The 24761-nt window shown below is 40.4% G+C and overlaps 3 protein-coding genes across 4 annotated transcripts in view; all 3 read right to left on the bottom strand.

The window, feature by feature from the left end:
* Positions 1-8766, bottom strand: part of bcl2b (BCL2 apoptosis regulator b) — a 28148-nt gene extending 19382 nt beyond the window's left edge. Inside the window, exon 1 of the mRNA XM_074688313.1 lies at positions 7661-8766. Within this exon, the coding sequence (XP_074544414.1) occupies positions 7661-8203 (543 nt within the window). The 5' untranslated portion in view covers positions 8204-8766. The remainder of the gene's footprint in view (positions 1-7660) is intronic.
* Positions 8767-9294: 528 nt separating this feature from the next.
* kdsr (3-ketodihydrosphingosine reductase) lies at positions 9295-15215 on the bottom strand. The gene is made up of 10 exons (XM_074688312.1): positions 14677-15215; positions 13894-13983; positions 13634-13690; positions 13483-13548; positions 13297-13392; positions 12715-12906; positions 12323-12406; positions 12158-12241; positions 11955-12056; positions 9295-11879 (listed from the first exon to the last, which is right to left on the bottom strand). Exons 1-10 carry the CDS (start codon positions 14863-14865, stop codon positions 11760-11762), a joined length of 1080 nt encoding a protein of 359 aa, XP_074544413.1. The 5' UTR covers positions 14866-15215; the 3' UTR covers positions 9295-11759.
* Positions 15216-15446: 231 nt separating this feature from the next.
* Positions 15447-24073, bottom strand: vps4b (vacuolar protein sorting 4 homolog B). Of its 2 annotated transcripts, XM_074689437.1 has the most exons (13): positions 23692-24073; positions 21991-22102; positions 21675-21775; positions 19709-19820; positions 19243-19393; positions 19052-19110; positions 18765-18884; positions 18478-18634; positions 18255-18403; positions 17533-17614; positions 17238-17457; positions 16999-17139; positions 15447-16915 (listed from the first exon to the last, which is right to left on the bottom strand). In XM_074689437.1, the coding sequence occupies exons 1-13, from the start codon at positions 23710-23712 to the stop codon at positions 16814-16816; spliced, it is 1527 nt and encodes a 508-aa protein (XP_074545538.1). In that variant the 5' UTR covers positions 23713-24073; the 3' UTR covers positions 15447-16813. The 2 variants fall into 2 exon arrangements, with proteins under 2 accessions (XP_074545538.1, XP_074545539.1); XM_074689438.1 differs by lacking the exons at positions 21675-21775; positions 21991-22102; positions 23692-24073 and adding an exon at positions 20771-21001 and having other exon boundaries at positions 15449-16915.
* Between the last annotated feature and the right edge of the window lie 688 nt (positions 24074-24761).

Genomic DNA, 24761 nt, shown 5'->3' with positions numbered 1-24761 from the left:
CAGTGTTTCCTGAATGAACCATGCTCAGCTGATGTGATCATCAAACAACAAATCAACACACACACACCCTTCTCTGGGCAGGCAGGAAAGAAACACCCAGGTCGTCTCTATTATTTATTTAAAGTCACTGTTCCCCAGCAGGCATTCCTCCAGCTCTCCAGAGGAGGACCAGAAATACGCATACAGGACAGGGTGGAGGGTCTCTAGGGGGCAGCGAGGTCGTGGAAACAGGCGAACATCTACAGAACACCAGAATTATTCTCCAGACAGTGTTACAGAACCATGTTTCTTTCCTTATCACGTAGTTAGTCACAACCTTTTGAAACAAATGGTGCACATGTCTGGCATGTTTACCAAATGCTAGGCATGTGCGGAATGTTAAAAGTGGTGTAAACATGACACAAAAAGGAGTGTCATGTTGAGTTGACAACGCATCAAAATGATTGTTTGACCTTACACTCCAGTCAAAGTATGAATAAAAATCCTCTTTTTGGGGTGAGCTGAGCTGTGAGAGACAGTGTATGCCTCAGTTTTCATGAAACTGGCCTTTTTCTATAATTAAAACTGACAGCATGTCAACTGTTTGAGAATTGACTTGATTTTCCTGTCAGATTATACAAGACTTGCAGCTCAAATTCTGAATAAAAAGGTAAATTATTCATCGGGCTGTTTGCAGCTGCAACAAAACCTTGTGTTTGTTATTAAGTGAGGTAAAGCTGTATCTTACTCAGCTTTGTGTGAGAGTGGCCACAGACACATCTCAAATTTACCTTTTTTTTGTGGTTCATCCAGTTAAAGAATTTGAAATGGACATAAGGTACTTAAAGGTGCAGTCAGCGATCGTCTAATCTGCACTATTTGTCACAATCGCCATATTTCTCCTCTCCATCTACACAATATCATCACTGACAGCACGTTTAAAAAAAGTCCAGTTTCAATACACAGCCTTAGCTCTGAATTTCAGAGGTAAATACTGTGGCTCGGACCGAGCCACCAAAACAGGGTACACCCCCACATACCCAGAGGACGGATCATACTCATGCGTGGATCAAACAGAGGGGGGAGGGGGGAGTAGTATGTTGCGTGGCGTGCGCAGTTAGCGTAAGACAGCAGTGCGATACTAACGGTAGCAATGGCCGAAAAACAGCTCAAAAGAAAAATGACAGAAGAGCATAAAATGAAAAAGAAGGTCTATGACCATAAGAGAGGGAAGACCGGGGTCAACATTGTGTGGCTTTCCGATGGTGGAGGGAACTCTGCGATTTAACAGAGCTGAAAACGGACGTGGACGTTGCCGTCTTTCTGCTGGACAGGTGAGCAAGATTAGCTTTGTGGTGCTTCACATAACAGAAACAGCCATTGGACATTCATCTTATTGTCTAATCTGCCAAAATGTACTGCTGTTGTGATGTTATCAATTATGGCAGTCGAGTTGTTGCTACTGTTGTCTGACGAGTCAGGGTTATCAAAGAACAACGAAACCCAAACAATAGTAGCAAGCTAAAGATAGAAATACCTTTAAAGCAGCTGGAGCCGGCAAGAGTTGCAGCTAAATCTACTGAGGACAGTTCTCCTGCTCCATCAAGTCATTTTCAAAGGCAAGCTCAACAACCTGGGCCTTTCTATTGTGGGGCATTGCACGTCTTTGATCAGAAAATGTTTATATATCTTAATATCATAATATATTTTGCTATACTACTACTACTTTAAAGCAATAAATATGGTATCACGTATTATAGCGAACTGACCCTCGAGCATTCGCTAGTCCAGCGTCCGCCATGTTGGTCAGCTACACAGTTTCTACAGTTGTTTCCATGACGATGCACTTCCATCATCTAAATGGGTCTAAATTCATTTATCAACAACTTCTCCACTCGTTTTCTCCCAGACTGCTGACAACACCTTTAAGCACGAGAAATACTTGGAATAAAAAAGTCTTCACCTTACTTGGTATGTATTTTATTAAAGCCATGTCCATATGTAGCCAGGTATCTGGGAACCACATAGATATCAAAAGTTGAGGCCAAGCAGCAACCCCCGCTCTAAAATTATGAGACATTTCAGAAATGCTAAAATCTGCTGTTTCTTGGGTGTCCAACATATTTACAGCCTGGTGCAAAAAACCTCTCCTGCCTCAGTTAAGTTGGCGATTTTCCACACTGGGCATGAACACAGCATTGCAAGTTTAAATAAAAAATATAATGTGTTAAACAAAAAACTTTCAGATTTTAGTAATAAAAAAATTAATATTATTACCACATGAACACTCACAAAGCAGCGAAAATTGGTGCTGCTGAGTACTGATACTGATCACCAGTTACAGGGAATCGGCACCGTATCGTTTCAAATGTGAAAGTTACCCATCTCTACTCCTGTGACGTTAAGCTGTTCACTCTACCTTCCCCTATTCTCTCTTTTCTTTATGAAGGAAGAGGGAGAAAGTGAAAGAAGAGATCAAGAGCTTTCGCCTACTTTTGTTTTGGCTCAGTCTGACATTGTTTCTCCTCAACCAAATCCACTAACTTGTTCACACAGTTTGTCTTAACAAGTTTGTTTTCTGTCTTATCTCGACTCTATCCATGCACTCCCGATTTTGCAAGTGATGATAAAGTTAAATGTGCTATAAACTCTCAATATCCTACTTCTGCTGGAGAAACCCAAACTTTCCATTCTCTGTTCAGCTTCTGCTGCCAACTCTGCATATTTAAGCTTTTTTCCTCTCAAATATTATGAATCACGAGTCGTGGTGATGGAATCTTTTCAACAAATGATGACTGTTTACAAAAAGAAGCAAAGAAAAGATGTCCTTAAGCAGGCATCGAAAGACAAATCCTATATTGTTTCAGAGATGCAAACAATAACACTTTCAGCAACACTCCTTTGAAATTGCTCCAGCACTAAAGTAGCTGGTCAAATCTTCCCTTTTTTCACTTACAGGACTGAAAACTCAGAACAAAAGTCTTTGTCCTTTGAGCATCTCTGACACTCAAGACCTCAGAGGGCCTGGTCCTGAAAGAAAGTATTCATGCCATGCTGATTCAGGGGGTTTGGGCTCTGAGCTGCCTGTGTCCGTAGGAAATGTTTCTGTGATTACAGTTGCCGGGCTGATGGGAGTAAACACAGTGGCAGATGGTGAGCGACTGCAGCCTGAGCAGCAAAAGGGGGTACAGTACAGGGGGGAAATCTTGGCAGCTTCTCACCACACTGAGCTCCTTTGTGCCGTACAGTCTCCATTACAGCACTAAGAGTCCACATCAAGAGATAACATTGTCGTCAAGATGTCCAACAGATAATTTTCACTTTTCCAGCAGTGAAATTATGTTGTAATTCCTCGGTTTTGAAAAACAGGGTGGGAGGGAAAAACCCTAAATGCTATTTACATGAGTAATCAGTTGTTCTCCTGATTGCTCGGGACAAAAGCGAAGTTCATCCCACAGTCTCATGTTGTAGGGCCAGACTGATTAACAACAACAAATCAGCAAATGAAAAGAAAACAACTGTGACAGCACACGGACCAGCAAAGAGAAGATTTGTGGCTCATAAAGGATAAATCAGTCACAACTTTACAAAACGTATTACACTTTAAGAGCTGGAGATCGCAAACGTACCATTGTTCTAACTGTCAACACAAGCTTCTTTCTGTTTGGAGGACAGTTCAAAGCCAAGGAGAAAAACAGCCATGAAGACTTCCTAAACTCCAACACGCTTGGTGCTGAATTGTGTTTCACTCGTTGAATTTGCATATCTGAGACACAAATTGGATGTAAGTGAAATCTCGTCGGGATCTCTTTCCTGTGAATAGCTGCATGTGCCTCCTTGGTGAGGGAGTTTGTTTTGTTTTTTTTCCTCCTCTACTCTGCCGACATGTCACCTATATGGAGATTAATGACTTCCTCGCTGTCCCACATCCACTCAGCCTCAACACGGGAGGAGGAGAGGGGCGCAGCCAGATGCCCACAATACCTTAGCAAAATGCAGGTCCCACCCGTCGACTAGCAGATTGTGTTCAGGGATCCCCCCCACAGGTTAGACCCAACCCAGGCCAACTTACATTGTCCTGAAACACACAGACACACACACAGAAACACACAACTTTGACACAAAGAAATAGGCTACCTGGCTAGCAACATTCCTTAGACACCTGATCCTTCTGTTTAAAAGTCCAGAAAAACCTTTTAATGTGATGTAACCCCTTCCTGCTGTCTAGCTACAGAAAAAAACAATGCTAATGTTTAGCAGAAATGCTAAAGGCTCTGCTAAACACTAATGTTATTCTCCAAACAAACTGATGTGATGCCTGGCCGTACAAAGCTAAATGCTAATCTATGCTAACGGAGAGCAAGGGGTTATGCTTGTGGTGCTGCCAGGCTAAATGCTGCAATTGGTATACTAAATGATGTTTAGCATGTTTGTTCACCATAATCAAACTATCTTAAGGTGACATTTTGCATGCCAACATTTGCAAATTAACACATCACACACAGCTAATGATGATTATATCGTTTGTTTTGCTGGTATTTTGCTTTAAACTCAAATATTGGACCAGATGAAACAATTAGCTAATGGTATTGTAAAAGCACTGACACCACCAACTCAGTGGTGTCATGCTGTCTTGGTGTGCAGAGCCAGTCATGAGTGATCTACAGAAAGAGACTAAAAAAGGGAACCGTAAGATCATATGAAATCCATCCAACAGTTTTGGAGATATTTTTTGTGAACTGGAACATCCAAGATGTTTTCATTTAGCTTTCCAAAGTTGTGAAACTAGTGTTTTCCTCTTTGTGCACATTTTGGCATTTTGCTCCGTGCCTCCCCCTCAGCCAGTCAAATGTCTGAGGTCAAGCATGTAATTTCACACGTCAGCCGCCGTCTGCCACTTTGTTCAATCACTTAGTATTTACTGCACAGGCTTGTAAATAAACACAGGAGCGCTGCCACGTGTGGGTGAAGCCGCAGCCTAAATGCAGAGGTCCCCTGATGAGTGCAATTTCTGCCACCACAAAGGATGAATTTATACAGGTGGAGAAAGGTGAGTGTCCAGGACAATGAAAAGGACAGTCACATCCAGGCGTGTGGGAAGTAATCAGAGCAGGATGGGAGCTATTTCTATCTCAGCTGGGTTTCTGCTTTGTTATTTCCAAAGGGCAGATAGTTTGTTTAACTAAAAGTATATTTGACTCACAGGTGATGTCTAGACTCAACAACAATTAGTGGGCACTCCAGTTTTGTGCTAAAATTGTCTGAAAAACAGCAGGAAGCAGAGGGTGGCTGATAGAGAGCTGTTTCCACACCACTCTCACATGCCAAAGTGTCAGTGGGTTGATTAGGCCCCATTTTTGTTAAAACATTTTTTCCCTGTTATTCACAGGTGGACTGTGTCAATGATCACATGGGTATATGAGTTTTTTTTTTTTCTTCTAATGTCTACATTAGTCTCTATACAAAACCTAAAGCCTTACAAAAAGTGCTTTAATAGTTTTAAGATGTGCTCCTGACCCCAGATGGTGGGTTTAATGAACAAAAAGCTATGACCTATGTGGCCTAAAAAAGTGCCTGACCCCAAACTGGATGTAAATCCCCAATTAAAATCCATTCACAGCCTTCACTCTAAACGCGATTGGTTTCCAGATTATACTCAGTACAGTAGCAGCTATTGTCTGGGCTGAAGCTTCTATTGAGTGCAACAAGGTCATAACCTCTAATTTTTTTTAAAAAATTTTGCTTTACCAACTTAGGGAGGGAGGGAGGGGGGATACAAATCACATGGCGTAACGGTCTCTGCTGTGGACTTTTCTGTACTTCAAACATTTTCTCTGGAGGTCCAGGAAAAAAAGGAGCTGATTTCCAAAATTCCCACTGCACAGACAAAGCTGTCTTCAGTGTCAGTTACTAAATGTCAGGTAATAACTGAAACACACACACACACACACACACACACACACACACACACACACACACACACTCACACACACACACACACACACACACACACTCACACACACACACACACACACACACACACACACACACGCACACACGCACACACACCTTGGGAAATTCCCCACCTTAAGGTTATTCAAATTTTTTGTGTATCAGTTATCAGACGCCAATCTCTTGATGTGGTGATGCAAATCATTATGTATAAACTCCCATAAACCAGTACTGAATACACTTACAGTTGAATTCAATTAGAGCCTAAATAATTTGGATATATCCTTAGTGCTAAAGGCAGAAATCCACCAAAAAGAGGAAACATACGCTTTTAAATAATCCCGAATAATCCTCCGGATTAAAAGACTCCTCTCTTTCTCCCTCTCCAAAGTAGATGCACATGAGCAGAGATACTGTCATATCCGCCCAGCTGGAAACACAGACTATGATGACCTACATTATTGTACAGACTACTGGCACAGGCTCCAGAGACCTCAAGCAGGCATCTCTGCAGCCCAGAATGTGCCAACTACAAGGCACAGGTCTCACAAAGCAGACAAAAGAGTCCCAACCTGAATGCACAGAGGGCTGCATGTCGAACACAGAGGCTGCAGATTAGCACTCTGTGTTCCTAGAGAGCCCTCCCTCTGTTGCCTGCCTTTGATATGTGGCACAACCTGCCACCTCCAGGGGCAGGGTAGACTCGAGGGGAATGTTAAATGGTCCTTCCCTTTGAGATAAAATATTCACTATGAATCATTGATGACACTCCTCTGATTCTGATAGCTTCCGGTTAAAGGAACCTCACTATTCAAATGTTGTGCTCTCATTATGGGCGACTCTGCTAATTATAGGCTAATTTACAGCAGACTGGTGTGATAGCTGGAAAGAGGAAGCTATGGAAAAGCAGAGTCGCATTTAGGAAGTGGAGGTGTAAATTAGATTTAAATCTCCCCATTAAAAAAAAAAAATTAAATCATCTTTGCATGCCAACGTAAAGGCAGAGGGAAAATGCCATTTTATATTAGTACCTGAAGTTTATACGTCACATCAATGTGAAGCAATAGTCCTGATACCTGCCCAGCATTGCCCATAGGCCAAAACACATTAAGTCAATAGTTTTCTGTTTGCTGACATGTGTCTGGCCTCCTCCAGGCTTCTAAAACCATGACCTGGTGAATCACATCACTGCAGCACCTGAGGGCTAAGCTTTAAATAGAGGTGAACGATGACGCCGCTGTTAAGTTCCTGCAAGTGTGCTGCGTTAAATACTAGTTTTATAATCTTTAATTCCCTCTGGATTTACAGCAGACTGTCCCCTCCACTCACTCTGTCAGCAGCCACTGGCTCTCCGGTAAGACAGGGGCGGGGCTTATCTAGAGCGTCGGGAGGTGTGCGACAGAGAACGTACTCTGATTGGTCGGCTGAGTTTGATAGCCACAGACAACATCCAATCTGATCAGGCCAAATTTAAGGCCGTCTGTCTGGACAGTTTGCTTCGTCGTGCGTAAAGCGAACATCTTGTAAAAGATACTGATGGTCAACTGCTGCTGTAGTTAAGATGTTATACTCTGTTGACTCTTATTACAATGCGCGCATTGGTTTCATTCATACATTTGTACTCCGCCCAAAGGTGCTGATAAAACCTTTTCAACGAGTGCAATGGAGGACTTTTGCGCCCCCCTGGCACACAGCTGCAAAGCTGCTAAGCAGACGGAATCCAACCTACCCATCCACCGTTATCTTCTATCCAGCTGTTCAGAGGTCCATTCAAATACTCCGTCATCCACTCCGCGATGTTGTCCACCTGCGCTGTCATCTCTTCCTTGGACACACACTCCACGCACACAGTGCCCCCAAACTCGAAAAAGGCGATTATCCGGCCCCAGTTCACCCCGTCCCGGAACAGTTCATCTATCACCTCGGCGAACCTCCTTTGCGCCGTGGTGGAGGTGAGATACAGCTGCCGAGACATCTCAGTGAAGTCCGGCTGGTATAGTCTCTCAAGTTCATCCCCAGCCTCGCGAAGGACTCTGTGGATGGCCGCGTGCGGATCGGACTGGGGGTGCCGCGTGGAGTGGATGCTCTCGCTGTCAGGCCCGGAGCTCGCTTCACGGCACCGGCGGACCAGAGTCGGCGGAGGGGGAACTAATGACCCGTTGTTAGCAGCATCTTCATCTCGGTCATCGTCGAACCCCCACTCGTAGCCCCTCTTAGAGAGTTTATGGCTGATGTACTTTTCCACAATGTTGCGATTACAGTCGTTCGCCATTACGGCTTAATTTGGCACTTTGAACAGTGACAGATTACCCTAAATATCATGCATTATGACGGGAATGTGTGCACTGTCCAAAGCACAGCACAGGCGGATCCAAAACTCGATTGTATTCAGATTGAAGCAATGCAGCGAGTAATTCCACACAGTGAGCAAATGCCGTTTGTTGAAGAAAAGCTCTAGATTGAGATCGCGACAAAAACGTACCCAAAGTCCTGAAATACTGATTCCGAGTCAGCTGCAGTATTCATTTCCCGAACCCTTTCGGGGACATTGGCTGCCTTCTCTTTGCATAGAAATCCAATATGCGGAAGAGGTTGGAGTAGTGTCGTTCTGTTCCTGACGTGGATGTGTTGCGAATGAAAAGCATGAATGGAGGCCAAAGTTGTACGCGCCGGAAGAGGCTTCAAACGCCGCAAACTATTTTCGCAGCGTTTACGCACAACCAGGCGCAGGACTGTGAGCCAGACAAGGTCGGACTGACTCCTCTTCCACGATTGCTCCTCATATCCTTCTCAGCAGTAGCTCCCTGCCCACCGCCGCCAGTGAGGTATTTGTGACGTCAGCTACGCAAAGTAATTCCTTTGACTGTGCAGGGAGACTCCAAGTGCACGACGAAGAACTGCACACGAAATCATCATTGAAGCCTGTGTTTTTCAGAATGCACATTCGGTGCGTCGGTTCCTAGACTATCTGAAGAACTTCAGCCATGGGTACCCTGACACGTGCATGGATCTAGGCTGATTCATGTGGAGTACAGGGTCCTCTGTGATGTGGTCAAGCCAACCCCCTTGTGGATAGAGAGCCAACCTTGCTGCACAAACCTAATAGTGTTCTCTCATTCTGTCTGACATCCTATATTTTAATTTACATATTATTCCAAGATCAGAGAAAGTGTCTTAAATTCAGTAATCTACAATTCTGAGAGCTGCTGAAAGTTTTCTCATGGAAGAATAAGATATTGTACACAACAGAACTGTTAAATTGAACTTGGTATGATGGAAAATATGTTGTGATACAAGTTTATCAACAAAAGCAATTCAAGGAAGGAAGATGGATGTTTAAGACCAGAGTTTGATTTTCTCCACAGGTATTTATTTAGTATATCATGTAAGAAAATAAGACAAAGAAACGTTCCACTTCTCACATTTTCTCTCAATGGCACACAAGGTGAAGGTGTTAAGATTTTTGGCAGAAAAAAAAAATTAAAAAGAAAGAAAGAATTGAAGGAATGAATGAATTATGAATTATATCATGTTAATTACTTAAAAGCTTAAGTACATTACAATTAAGACAACATTTAAAAGGGGGAAATAGCGTGACTGTGAAAGAACTTAGATCTTGACAATTTGTTCAAATGTATTGTAAGCATAGGCTTCATTTGCATAGCTCAAAGATTACAACAAAACGCTCAAACAAAACTTAATTTATATGGGCTACATATTCTATGAACTATGTGTTGCTACCTCAAGAAAAACGCAAACTTTTGATAGCAATCAAACTGAACATAAAGAAAAGCTCTTGAGTGCAGGAGAATATGCCTTTAACCAATATCAAATGAGAACATCATCAAAGAGTCATCCATTCTCACTGTCATGTCTTGGGTTTCAGTAAGGCTTCTTTTTGTCATACAAAGACTGAGAAATGACAAAATACACAAGAACAGCTGGCATTTTACACTGAAAAGTTTTAAAGACTTAAATGAACTGGTAAACAAGATGTGGGTTAAGCCACATTTTCTCTCTGTGGAAAGGTCCATTCTTGTAGCATTAGCTTTATCAGTAGTCTTGTCTTAAGGCTTAGAATGGGTCCCCACACTGCTCCACAGCTTTGACAAATAAGTATGAAATCAACGGAGCAGCAACACTGAAATAAATGTCAAAAAAAGCATTGCATCTACACAAATTGTCTTAACACATTTTGGCATTCAAATATTGGCTGTTTAAAAATAATATTCCTATGTTCTGATTTGTATGCTTTGTATTAAAGTACATTCTCCCATTTCTGTTGGACCAAAGGAAGACTCGCAAAAAGTCAACACTGTATTTTTTCCTCCCTCTTCATGAAAAAAGAAAAAAAAGACACATAACTTTTCAAGGCCTGACAGACATCAGGAGGGAATCGATATTGTCATTAAGCTACAAAGTCCTGACTGCAGGTCACAAGCACACCAGTCTCTCTTTTATTTTGGCCTTTCAGTATAACAAATCTCTAGCGCCCCCACTAGACCTACAGGGACATGACTCGAACCAGCGAGTTCCGCCCTGCCCTGACTTACATTACCCCTGACACATTAGAAATCCCACTTGGATCTTGACTGGGGTGTCTCAATATGTGCATTGACACTTAAAACTGCATGTAAAAAGCAAAACACATCCTTTCAAGTATTCAAACTTGGTCAAATTCACAGGTTTTAAATGTAAATACCTGTGCTTCATTTTTCTTCCAACCATGTTTGTGAATTCATGGCTTCAACTCTAAGTACCTGCATTCCATTCTCACTGGAATCAAATGGGAAAATGAGAAAATAATTTGGTGTTTTTATTCCAGAGAAGATAAAATCTAATGGCTTCTTTTTTCTCCAAGGATTGGCTCAGTCACCGCAAACAGACACACACACATTCGTTGCACATAGGGCACTCAACGTCTTTGCCACAACACTGCGTCTAAGATTTTGGAATACTGTTACTTCCTTGAAATGTTTTTTGCTTTTTTGCACCAGCAAAACGTAACAAATACAAACATCACACATGCCTGCTCTGTTTTTTTTTCCCAAGAGTTCTGCTGTGTCACGTCTTAGTTCTCACACACAAAAAACACAAAATTACCCAAATTTCAATAAAACACAACTTGTTGCAAACACAGAGGTTACTCAGTCAAACAGGAAGGTGCTTTGCCTGCAAAGACTTGTGGTATGAAAAAGGTAGAAAGGAAGGGCTGTATTTAGTGACATTCTTTCAAGGTGGACCTAGTTTTTGAGATACATATAACAATACGACAAAAGCTCAGAGTTACCATTCTGGTTTTTACTACAGCCCCTGGTGGGAAGGAAATTCAGGCCATGTTTTGGCACAACCGGTCAGACAAGCTATCTGCTGCTACTCTGCTCTGTGAGTGAGGGCAAAAAACACTCTCAGCACTCTATGCGTAAAGGCAGGTAGGCCTCTAAACACAAAGCCTTTCTACCACAAAACCAGGCTGTGGGATGTTTAGTCTACCCTCTTTCTCTGAAAGTAAACCTGCTTCCACAACAAGAGGCAGGTGGACACATCAAACTGCAAAGACACTGAATTGCTCTGAGAGGAACAAATCAAAATAACCATGAGGTCTAAAGACAATTTACATCACTCGACAAGCAAAGAGTAAACACCTGCCACCCTCTTCTTTCCCCACCTGTAAGGTTGATATCAAAAACGCACTCAAAGCTTTGCCTGCGGTCAGTCTACAGTTGTGCACCACTATAGCTGGAGGACAGGAAGGAGGACTGTGGGGGTGGGTTTGGGTAAAGGTGCAGGTGGAGGGGCTTTTGGCTGTGAGGAAGGTAAGGCTGCTGTTACTCCCTCTTATCAGCTGCTTTCGACTGCTCCCTCTGTATCATGCAGCGGCGAACGATGCTGTCGAAACTGCCCAGGTAGAAGAGGGCGATGGTTCGAAATAATCCCATGGTGACAATCTGTACAGAGAACAGTTGGAGTTTGCAATCTGCACAACTTTTACTGATGTGACAAAGTGATGCACTCAGCTCTACCTGTTGCAGGCCTTCTGTGATGGAGGTGACAGGTGACATTCCACAGGTGAGGGCTGACAGCATGTACCCATCAGGTCCTACGGAGCTGTTGAAGTTCCCCTGCTACAAAGCAAACAAAAAATGACAACAAATTATGAAACATCATCAAAATAGTTTTCAACTGTTTAAAACGACAATAAATCAAAGGCATGGTGGATTCTTACCACTGCATCCCTGACAATGATTTTGGCCACTTGGTCTGGTTGGCAAACTCCAGATGTCTCAGAGATTAACTTTGTCTCTAGAGGCTGGTAGAGATAGATTAAAGAACAAAGGTGGTTAAATGGGGAAGCAAATTCTCTTCTCTTACAGACAGCAAAGAGGTTTACCTTTGTCTTGTTTTCTTCAGCTAATCCTGGGGTGTCCGTGTCAGGGGGATAAGCCACAGTCACATAGATATTGTACGGCTTTATCTGGAGAGGAAGAACAGCAACACCCATTAAGCACAAAGTCATTCCATGCACTCTTTTAAGATGATAAAATATTGAAACAGGAATCCCTCAAGTGTCATGGTAGACAAATAAGACAATTTATGAGAAAACAAAGGATAAACTTGATTGTCTGAATGGAAAATTTTCCTTAGAATCCATCATGAGTAAAATAAGTAATGTTCTTATTTCTGTGTTCTAAAAGGTAAAAGCATAATTTTAAAACTAATGAACTGTGGAGGTGATAATAACAACAGTAATAATAGTAATGATAACTGAAGTTATAAACTCACCTCCATCTGCAGGGACTCCGCTAAACCACGCAGGGCAAACTTAGATGGGGAGTAGGCAGTGTACCCAAACAGGCCAATCTGGCCTGCTTGTGAGGACACAAACATGATGCGCCCCATTCTTCGCTCCTTCATGGTAGTTATGACGGCTCGGGTAGGGTAAACACTACCCAGGTAGTTCACTTCCATCAGTTTCTGTTGGAAATAAGATACAAGTTTATGTATAATAACTTAAGAAGCAAGCCTTTACCATTTTGTAATCCTGTACATAGATTATTGTATAAAAGAGATAATGACCAAAGATATTTCTGGAGACCAATTTGTGGTCACAGTGTAAATTTACTGTATGGATCCTAAATAAGTGGGCTATTTTTCTGGGTTCTGGGTAGTCAAATTATTTGTAAGAAGTGTGTTTGGCAGATACAAAAAACTAAATCCTTCATATTCTGGCTCTTTACTACTACTCAGGTGTTACATATAAAATTTACTGAGTAAAAGTAACTGCTTTAGTACTGGTCAAAGCTTAACAGCTTCTGAATGAATCAAGGCTGAAGCTGTCGCTTAGTTGCACTCCTTGGTACCTACTTTGAAACGATCAACCTCCACGTCCTCAAACTTCCCAGAAAATGAGGTTCCAGCACAGTTCACAAGCATATCAACAGGTCCGAGCTTCTCCTGAGCCTGCAAAACAGGAAAAAGACACTTCATCACTTCGACTCTGAATTATTAAAGGGGTGAGTTGTTCCACTGCTGCTACTGGGGTTACCTTACCTGTTTTATGACACTTTCCACCTGGCTATAATCACTGGCAACATCCACCGATATGCAGAGAACCACCTAAGTGAGAAAAAGTTACACCATCTAGTGCACTTTTATACATAACCGTGTTTACTGAAAAAAAAAGGTGATATTAAACACATACCTGCTTGTCATTGATGGCAAATTTCTCCACTTCTTTCTTTGCTTGAAGCAGTTTAGCCTACAGCAAACGGACAATAACAAATCCACTATAAAAAGCTGAGCAGGGGTGTCATGTCTTCAAGATTAGATAAAGGAAAACATATCAAAACTTGTGAACACTTGTGCACACATGCAAGGTGTTCAGCACCAAATAAAATGCATTTTGCACAACACTGGTGCACATTTCAAACAAAAAGTTAGATAAACACGATTTACACCGACCTCATCCCGTGCCACCAAAGTGATGAATGCTCCTTGCTTGTAACACTCAACTGCAATGCTTTTACCAATCCCACTTGAGCCCCCTGTCACCTGAAAAGTCAGAAGGGTAAAAACATCATTATCAAGAAGGAATATGTTGGGAAAATTAAATATGTCTGTCATGGCTCATTATTGCCGCAAAATATTGAGCTACAGACAGGTGACCGTTCACACGGTTCACATTATCAGAATTAAGACTGGCATTAATAGACTGACTTATGAGGTTACATTAGATGCAATATTACCCTTAGGGGTGTGGTATGTCTGTTCCACGTACTATGTCTTACAGTGGATGTGAAAAATGTCATGAAAGCATATTAATGGCATTAACCTCTCTAAGGCTACATAAAAAAATACCACAGCCTTCCTAGAGGTGGAGTTCACAGCTTTGGGAAATAGTGCATAAAAAATTCTGAACAGGTAATCAAGGAAAGTTTAATATTGCTACAAAATGTAAAGCTGCACGTGATTTCTTGATGATGGATTTGGTTGAGAAACTTTTACGTTCTGATAACTTATTATATGGGCGTGTCACAGCGTGAGACTGACATTAGGGATCGTTATTCCTCCTGAACTCGAAATATCTGTAACCCTTTTCAACTCTTGATTAGCTTTAATACTGACAAAAGTCGATGTGAACATTCCATTAGCTGCACACCTGAAGTCGAAAGTGAACGTTAGCAAACACTACCGTTACCATCCTTGCTGTGAAAGTAGTTTACGTTAGAGCTTTGATGCACTTACCACGACGTGGGCCCCGTTCAGTTTAAGTGGTTTGGGACTTATAAGAGGCGATATCATGTATAACAACAACACAAAGGCAACAATGAACGCGGCAACTACAAGGAGCATGATGAATGGTAGAAGAAGCCACCAGGAATTGATGAAAAGCCAATCCGTGATCGTTGAGCTCAACCCTTCTTCAGAGGACATGGGTAAAATCAGGCAATCGTTAGCTTGTTTGCTAACTAGTAGGCCGGCGTCTGGGGTCCGATAACGGGAGCTACGAGGCTGACGACGGCCCTGAAAGGGGACGGCTGAACAGAGGGGGCGGAGGTGGGGTTGTTCCAGAGTTTGGCAGAAAACCAAAGCTGCGTATCGGCCAGGTCAAAGTACGACGGTGGACCTTAGCTCCCCGTGACAAAGCACAGTCTGCATAAACCAAAACAAATCGAACTGTGCACTCTAAACGGACGCTTAACGGCCGTACCTGGTACTTGTAGTTCTTGACCCAGAACACTCTCGACGGCGTTTGCGTTCTGGGACGTAGAGCTTTCACAACAACTCCCATGATTCAATACTCCTCTTCCTCATTCGTCGTATCCGTTTTCAATGTGTTTCTGTTAGCTCCACACCTACCTGATACGATGACCGTTGAAGTCTGTCAACAAAAACGTTAAACCTATTGACACATCAACACCTCGTATTTTAACAGCAAGCCACGAATGTACCAATAAAGAAACCAGTATCCTTTACGTAGCTATAACTTTTATTTACATCATAGAAACGAAAAAATAACTGAAAATCGTATCCACGAGTGACCTTTTCACAGAGAAAGGGCTCAAAAGTTGGCTATATGTATAGACATTTACAGTAAAGTAAAAGATGTTCCCAATCATAACTCAAAAAGACTGTTTTCACACCTCAGAAGCAGGATACAGCTGTATACAATCTCTTAAAGAGCTTACATGAAATGTGCAAATATTATACATGTCTTAGGTGTAGTGGCAAAGCACGGGATACATATGCAGTATGATCAATTCAGAAAGAAACACAAAGAATTCTGCGTTATTTTAGAAGGCACGTAATGCACACTACCACTTGTGGCAATGCATAGCTCATGCTTGGAGATACATTCCTTTGTTGTTTAGTACACAAGAAAATTATCTCTTCAGCATGTGCCATCAGTGTTCCACTTCAACACCTCAGATTTGTTTGTACACAATCTGCAATGTTACCAAATCTTCATATAAGGCTTATTTTATTTTATTTTTTGCAGTATGTATAGAGCGTTATCAGCAAAACCTTATAATAGTAAAACATTTATGTATAGTAGATTGCTAAGGAAAACCATGAGCTGAGAAAAGAAAGAATTCAAAGCTATCATGTCCTTGAAAAACTGTAGAATTATACTGGTCTGGCACCATTGGTGATCAACCCTTATAGACATATTCTATTTTCAAATGACAAATGAGTAAACAAATGCAACTGCCATTTGGAAAGAACACATTTAAAAAAACTGAAGAGGACCTAATGCAGCTCATATCCTGAGTGTCTGTTTTAAAAGACTGAATGGCATCAACCTAGAGATTTTACCTTAGCTAATCCTATGAAGGTATGCTCACTCCTACGAGCCCAATATTTTAACATTCCACAAAGAACAGTATACAATACAAAATGCTTGTTTTTTGTATAAAATATATAAGGGATATTTATTAGCCTAAAGAGGTTTATTCTGTCTGGGGAAAAAGGACATAAGAGCTTGTCCCAATTTAAAATAAATTACATTGATTTCAATAGCCTCATTTTCATTAAATGATGTTTATGTCTGCCATAAGTTTCCTTAAGTCCCTTGGGTACTCTGCTCATCAATACCTTTGGTCTATAGTGCATGATTCAAAATGAATTCCCTATATCATAATGGTGTTTTTGTAAGGTCAGCTGCAGTTGGAAAGTCTTTACACTTCTTTGGACAACAGTGAACATCGAACTACACTCTGCCATATATATGGCTATCACATCAGCAACACGGGGATACTGTCTTGCTGAGTTATGATAAACCAACAGGCCTGGTGCATGATTACTATGAGACACAAAGAGAATAAAACATGAAGAGAGACAATTAGAATTCCTTTGCTTTGGTTTGGTTCCATCATCCCACCTAACCCTCCTGTCCAAAGTCTTCTGTGAATTTTCTCAGCTTCTCCAGATCTTGTTCGTTTACTGTTGGCTTTGTGTTGGACAGAGACCTCATCATGTCAGACTGTAAAGAGAGAAATTTGTACAATATTAATAGGACGTCCAAATGGTTATTTTCTAATTTGCCTTGTATTTTGATATCCTTACCATGCACACTATAGGTTCCAGTAACTTCTCCCCAGGGACCTCAATCCATGTCATTTCAATTGCATTGGGATCGCCAGGTGAGCAGGGAGTTAAGAGGTCATCTACCACAACGTTGGGATCACTCCTTGATGGACCTCGTACCTGGTTTTATCAAAATTCATGAAAAGGATCATATATTTATATGGCTACATGGTTTAAAGCTAAAGTATTAAACAGGTAAAGTTATTTTTAAAACGTACCCGTTTGAAGTGGGTGGCTGACTGGACCTTTCGAACAGGCTGCATTAGAGCGTCTCTGACAATGATGCTGATATCAGCTCCAGAGTAACCGTCTGTCCTCTTCCCCAGACCGGCAAAGTCAGAATCAGAGAGACTGTTGGGAGTCGAGCCCAAGTGGAGCTTGAACATGAAGGAGCGGGCGTGCTCCTCAGGCAGAGGGATGTAGATCCTCTTCTCAAATCTGAGAGTAGAAAAACTTTACAGTAAGTAAACATTAATGACAACATAATAAACATCCCTATGTGGTAACAATAACCTTCTTCTGATGGCTGAGTCGAGGGTCCATGGGATGTTTGTTGCCCCAAGTACCAGAATGCCTTCATTGTCATTTCCCACACCTGCAAAATAAACAAGAAATCACTTTCATACAAAGCTGAAAACTGAACAACATTTAACACACACACAAACACACATGTATCTGCAGATCAGTGAACATTTTATTTTACTTAAATCAAATATTAAGTAAGAGTGACTGGGATTCCCTTTGAAGATTGCTGCTGACATTCATGTGAAGCCTTTTATGCACTACCTGCCGCACCTCAAGTGACGTCACAGCAGGTGTTCTCCCACACCTTTTGTCAGAAAGCATATCTTCCCCTACATCTGTTTATAGGTGTATACAGACTGCACATGTTGTAAAGCTTGAGTCTGATTAGAGCAGCAGTAGCACACCATGTGACTCTGTGCTCAGTGATCATTTAAAGGGTTCTTTTGCTAGTGAGCAACGAGCAGAGAAAGTAAAGATTTAGGTAAATTCAGCCATCTGCCATTTGGGTAGTTTTCAAATAAATAAGAAATATATCTGAAAAGTCCAGAGGTTCCTTGTAGACTCCTACCAATAGCAGCTTCATATTTCACATATGCACTGCTGAAGATCTTGCTAATAACTATTTCTTTCTTTCTTTCCTTCCCTATTATTTTACTAAAGTAATTATAATATTTGTAGAGAGAATCAACATTCAGCGAATAAAGACTTACCCTGCATCTGAACCAGGAACTCAGTTTTAATACGGCGAGCAGCCTCACTCTCATTTTCACTTCTTGATCCACACAGGGAGTCAATCTCATCAATGAAGATGATAGATGGCTTGTGTTCCCTTGCAAGGCTAAAAAGATTTTTCACCAACCTGCGCAGCAAAAGGGAAAGTAAATGAGTCATGGTGATCATTTTTAGGGGGGACTCTTGCCATTAGAGACTTACTTTTCACTCTCTCCCAGCCATTTGGAGACAAGGTCAGAAGAAGAGATGGAGAAGAAGGTGGAGTTGTTTGCCTCTGTTGCTACAGCTTTAGCCAGATAGGACTTTCCTGTACCTGGTGGTCCAAAGAGCAGGATCCCCCTCCATGGAGTTCTCTTTCCTGTAAGTCCAGCAAAAAGCTGTTTCAGTCTACCCTGACATGACTTGTGATGCTAGCCACTGCATGTTTGCTTCTATTATTCTAAATAACAATATTAACAGGAAGCTTTTCGCAAATAACAGAATGATACCTGTGAAAAGGTGGGGAAATTTGATTGGAAGAATAACAGCTTCTTTGAGCGCCTCCTTGGCCCCCTCTAAGCCAGCAACATCATTCCATTTGATGTTTGGCTTCTCCATGACAATCGCACCTTGAAAAACAAAACATTGAAAATTACTGAGGAGTCAAACTGATGTTTGTGTAATGATATTTTGCAAGTTAGAAATCAACAAAAAATTGCAAATATGCAAGTTACTCTAAAAAATCAAAAATACATTCAAAAAATCAGTAGAGGTAAAGAAAAGTAAAATTACAAACCAGAGAGTTGATTTTGGAACTTTTTCTTTTCTGGATCATCACCTTCATCGCTTTCATTCCTAGAAAGAAGAACACAAAAGTGAAAAACTTAAATAATGTATTTTCTGGTATATTACATACTGATTTGCCATCTCAGTCTAAATGGCATCACATGCACAGAAATACCCTCACTGCCCCACCCATAAACACACCCTTTGTCATCAGACTGTGACTCTTTGACAGGCTTAGCAGGAGGAGCTTTCTCTTTCTTCTTTAGATATTCCTTCAACTTCTCTGCTCTGTCCAAATACTCAACACATTTGGCCCGAATGCTCTGTCTGGCTTTCTCACCCTGGGCTTCATCTGTTGTAAAAAGAACAAAAATATCACACAAAAATTATTACAGGCTTGTGAATGTGTTGCCAAAAAGCAATCATCCTCCCCTTAGCTCTAAAATGGCAAAATCTCAAATGCCTAAAAATGACTTGTGCACATGTTCTTGTAATTACAACTGTAAGGACATTTGACTGCAAGACTTGCATGGTATTTTTAGAGATATGAAGTCATTCAAGATCAAGGCCACAACAAGTAAGTCAAGAAAATTTATAATCGGATTGTAATTCCTTTTGTAGCAAAAAAATTGATTATGAGATGAAAAAATTTTTTCTAATGCCTTACATTTTACCACATGGAGGAAGTATTGAACAGCAGCTTGGTACAAACGCAAAGCCTCCTCATAGTTCTGAGCTTTATCCTCCTGAGCTGCCTTGCTGACAAGATCAATTGCTTTCTGAAACATCAAAGATACAAAAATATGTTAAACATTTACATTTGTACCAGAGAGTGAAAAAGAAATCCAATACAAGTAACAATGAAATCCGTGGATCTATGAAGCTGGAGGCTTCTCAGAGGCACACATAAGTATCTAAATACACAGATCAAAAGCAATTTTAGATATAAATGGATTAAGTTATAACGTTAACACAGCGAGAATTTGAGAAGCCAGTACTACGGTGCATTTAACAATCCAAAGAAAACTTTCTTATATCTATATCAAATGTAACCCACTACATGATTAGTATACATTGATTGGTGGATCTGTTCTGTGTTGTCACTCCGCACAAAGTGGAACTATACATGACTCTTCATGTACTTCCTTTCATTTCCCTTTAAGTTACAGAAACGGATCGTTGAATTTTCACAGCTATGTGTGGAATACGTCACGTACATTAATAGACATAAAAAGTAACGGTTATGAGTTGCTTTCATTTTGGGGTGATCCATTTAACAGCCAGTTGATAGCAGTTAGCGAGTTAGCAACATTAATCCCATTAAACGTCCTCTTCGTCATTACATACTCCTTGCATGTCGATGTTGCCACACTTATCATCATGTGTCCCGAATTAATGGCAGACGATTCTTGTCGTTATGTTACATAACATGTGGTACACCGTGTGTCTTTTGGGAGGACTTTTAGTGGACCGCGCATACACCATTAAATTCATGCCGAGGTTAGCTAAGTTAGCTAAAGATGCTAATTAGCGGCTAATTTTCCGAAACGTTAGAGTATCTGACACCGAAGTCAGTGTTTAAATGGAACAGCGTCTAAGTGAGGTAATAAAAACGCATTGAATGTCGACTTTTCATGGCAAATTCAAAAAGTTTTCTTCTTAACATCGACAGCAAACAACTTATTTAGCCTATCCAGTTTAGCCAGCGCTGGGCTGGTCCTCAACTTACCTGTAAATTATTGTTGGTCGCCATAAGGGCTGCTCACTTGTCCAAAGATCGAAGAGAATGTAATGCCGTCTTGAGTAAACAACTTTGATACAAACTTCTTTGGACTTTAGCCTTTAAAAACGACGTTTAAAGTGGCGCTCGTTGTTTTTTGGAAGCTTGTTTTCGTTTATGGGATCGCTCCCGAATAGGATCGAGGAGGAAACTTCCGCATTGAAAAGTCGATATTGCGTGTACAGAATGCAATGACGTCAAGACGTAGGGTAGGTACGTACAGATCAGACCAGAGTGTGTGGAGTCACTTCATAAAAAATGTATGACTATACTCTTAGATTCTTAATTTGTTGTGTTTTTTTTGTTGTTGTTAAAACAAAAAAAAACAAAAGAACATATAGAATAGATGAATTTACATGCAATTGAACCCTCGTCTTTACCCTGCATTTGTTAAACACTGAAAATGCATTTAAATGTTATTTTTGACAACATAGTGAAAATTCATGAGTTTGCAATTTCTGCCTTATCAATTTGATTTGATATCCTTTCCATATTTTTTTCTCTCCTCTCATGTGTTTCTACTACTTCTGTTTTCTACTGGTAATGTGGCTTGTTTTGTGTTCTTTTGGGTTAGTTGTTAACGTTTAGCCATACACCTGACCCCATTTGGCACATTCTCTTGGGCGCTTGAAATCTGATGTACCACACCAAACTATGAATTAACTATTATCATTATGACATTACATATTTCAATATGTGTGATTTAAAAAGCATTGAAATATGTTTAAAGTGTGCAAATTCTGATCATTATGTATCGTATCAATGCAAGGGCAGTTGTCAGGATAATACTATTACAAAAATAATTTCATAGTTTTAAAAATGAATATCATGGGTTTGATTCTTGAAAAAAAACCTCTTTCTTGTCCAGGTAATCCTGTAGTTCCTCCACTCTGTCCAAGTATTGTTTGCATCTATCTCTGATCTTCTGGTTGCCATCTTTACCCTGGGGTTCACCTGATGATGACAGAAGCACTCACTTTATGTCATTCTGTAACATGTGTTTTCTTTGGAGACCATCTGCACAAGTTTTCAAAAAAGTCAAAACAAAGTCATAAATTGAGTAGATAGATCCACATTAGTCCAACAGACTGTAAGGGACAGCTGTCACAAGTTCCTGAACATGAAGTGTTTCATTGTGACACTCAATGCTTTAGTTTTGAGCAACTTACGCTTTACAATGTGGAGAAAATACTTGACAGCATGTTGATAAGAACGGATAGCCTCCTCATAGTTTCCAGCCTCGTCTTCCTTAGAGGCCTTCTGTGCCACTGCAATGGCTTTCTGTAAGAGCATTGAATGAAACAATATTTTCAATACAGTCATTCCTCATGCCTTAGTTCAAACCACAATAAGAAATAACAAACATGTCTACAACCAAATCAAGTGTCCTTCATTTCTTTTATTGCAATATTATTAGTAAGTATATTTTCAATACTGCAAACTGTGGCTGACATTTGCCCTATTTTTAGGTGCTTTAAAATGAGCTTGCCCTTTAAGTAAAATTGAATTGAATTTATTGAGGGATAGCCCCTTGAGATGCAGCATATTGTTTTTTAGGGGGTCCCGAAATCAATTTAACTAAGAAATATACTGGACTCATCTTGCATTTCACCCAGCGTATCATATGTGGATCTTTAAATCATGATTTTTAAAATGTGTATATTTTGTTTTTATAGAAGGGTTTTTGAGTTATTCTGTGAGCTGTCTTTTAAAAAAAAAAGTAAAACTTGCCTTATTTATGTTACTCTATCCTTCAGTTCAATGGAGGAAATTTAGCTTTTGCTATACTAAAATTAAGATTGAACCATTAAATATCAATGTTATTTTTAAAATTCAAATTCAGTGAGCTAAACTTCTGAGTTCACACAACTCCACAAGGTTCCAACCATTACAGTCCTTACAAAGATTTTATGAGGGGATTTTTTTTTCAATAAGTGGCGCTTAATTAACAATTTGATTCATAATGATGTAAAGCATGTTGTAAACTAAATTTACTTCATTTTTGGAAAACTTACTTATTTCGTTCAGCAGCTCTGCAAACTAGACCACAAAAATAGTAGATTGAGCAAATGAAAGTGGGAAATAATAAATAAGGCCAAGTGTACCAGTAAGTAATACTTGTAATGCTGAACGGCCGAGAAACTTTAAGATGAGAAGATTTGTTCATTGTGTCAAAAAACGTGTAGTTTGTGCTAAGTAGAGCAAAAATGTTTTTTTTTCTTTAACCAAGATGGCCTTTAAAGGCTTTTCACAAACACATATTCATTCACAAGTTTTAGAAACATCCAAAGCAACTGGCAATAAAGGCACATGTTGTCAGTTCAAATCTATCAGTAGCCAAATGAATTGTCAAAAACACTGCTGAAATTTGGGTACAATCCAGTCTACTAGTTTAGTGGCAGGATTATAAGAGTACACTGAACACAGAGTACATGGCATACTATTTTGACCATTACAATATCAGATCATACAAAAGCACAATCTACACAAATCCTAATTTAAAACACGTTGACAACTACACCGAAATATATTCCCATTTACTTGTATGAGGTCTAGACTGCCACTGAATTCGTAGGGATAATGTGAATCACTTTCTATGGTCAGTGATGGAGCTAAATGAACGAATGGAAATAGTGAACAAGACTGCACAGAAACTGAGCTACTTGTTCTGTAATAGTTTTGTACCCCCACACCTATAGTAGCTTTGAATAAGTACAAAACCAACCTGGAAAACTCTAAAAGTGATCTCAGTGATGCGGTTGTTAAAGTGAAAGTCGTCAGGTACAGCGATAATCCAAGTTTGAAGCTAAAGCCAGTAATGCACTCCCAGACGAACACGGAGCGTCAAGTCTTGAGAAAGTTCACCTTACCTGTAGATTTGTCGGCTCCATATGGAGTAAGAGTTAAAAACAAAATAAAGTCACGCCGTGTTGCCCGCCAGTCTTGTTTCGTTTACCAACTCATAAGTATGTCACTGTGAAACAAGTTCCTGTGTCACTCCCTCCTCTGGCCTGACACATGCGTCCCACAAAGCAGCCAGCCCGGTCTGAGGAATGGTAACGATGCTGAGATCCTCCTGCTTGTGAGTCATGGCGCTTAATAGTTGTCGTACAAGTTACAGAGACAATGAAAGTTGCTGAGCCATTGTTTTGATCCTCAAAATAGAATGACGTCATGAATGTCTTAAGACACAACTTGATTAGGGACGGGAGACATCACCAGCCGAAACGAGCGTTAACCTAGGAGAAAGAAAAGAGCTGTTTTTCTTGAAATACAATATGGTAGCTCTTGTTACAGGCAGACAGGTGACATGTTAAAGTCCCAACCAGTATTCACTGAAATTCACTTCAGTCTTCTGTAACTTCTGGTCACTCCACTAGAGGGCACCCCATGATCACTACAGAACAGTAAGTGCCTGTAACTCTTCATTTAGTATAGTTTGCAGTTTGTAACCTGCTTGAGGAAGTAGGCCAATATTTTAATAATAGGAGTTGAACTTAACTTTTTCAAATTACATAACGAAAAAAAATAAAGTATAATAATTCCCATTTAAATCAAACTATTATCATACCTACAAGGGTTTGCAACCTACTGCTTTGGAGCCTAATGTGGCTCCTTGACTCCTTTGCAGTGGCTCCTTCTAACTTTAAAAGATATTATTGAAATAAAGGATTCTTATTTTTCTTACAGATGATTAAATACATTGATGCTAAATAATATCATGTGTCAACATTTTAATAAACTAAATGTGCATCACATTTTGCAATAGGTCCTACCACTGCTCTACTTCACCACCTATAACATCAACAGCCCACCAACTTTCCATGCACCTATGCTTAACCTCAAGTTTTACACCCCTGGTAAGATATAAAAATCTACAAGAAGGTAAAACTAGAAAATAAATAAATAAATAAAATAATTCTGTGTGGATGGATTCATT

The sequence above is a fragment of the Halichoeres trimaculatus genome, unplaced genomic scaffold, assembly GCF_033239565.1.
Source record: "Halichoeres trimaculatus isolate MK-OKI-2021-1 unplaced genomic scaffold, fHalTri1.1 fHalTri1_scaffold_15, whole genome shotgun sequence".
In the NCBI taxonomy this organism is placed as follows: Eukaryota; Metazoa; Chordata; class Actinopteri; order Labriformes; family Labridae; genus Halichoeres; species Halichoeres trimaculatus.
This window is presented reverse-complemented; position numbering and strand designations above follow the sequence as displayed.

What these genes read in the sequence shown, in the direction of transcription:
- vps4b (XM_074689437.1), bottom strand. Translation starts at nt 23,712, where the DNA reads ATGGAGCCGACAAATCTACAG. An exon ending in ATTACCTGGACAAGAAAGAG is followed by an intron (nt 19,821 to 21,674) that starts GTTTTTTTTCAA and finishes TTGATGTTTCAG; the next exon opens with AAAGCAATTGATCTTGTCAG. An exon ending in TGGCTGGGAGAGAGTGAAAA is followed by an intron (nt 18,404 to 18,477) that starts GTAAGTCTCTAA and finishes TTTGCTGCGCAG; the next exon opens with GTTGGTGAAAAATCTTTTTA.
- kdsr (XM_074688312.1), bottom strand. Translation starts at nt 14,865, where the DNA reads ATGTCCTCTGAAGAAGGGTTGAGCTCAACGATCACGGATTGGCTTTTC. An exon ending in CTTTGGTGGCACGGGATGAG is followed by an intron (nt 13,691 to 13,893) that starts GTCGGTGTAAAT and finishes CGTTTGCTGTAG; the next exon opens with GCTAAACTGCTTCAAGCAAA. An exon ending in CTGAAGAAAACAAGACAAAG is followed by an intron (nt 12,242 to 12,322) that starts GTAAACCTCTTT and finishes TATCTCTACCAG; the next exon opens with CCTCTAGAGACAAAGTTAAT.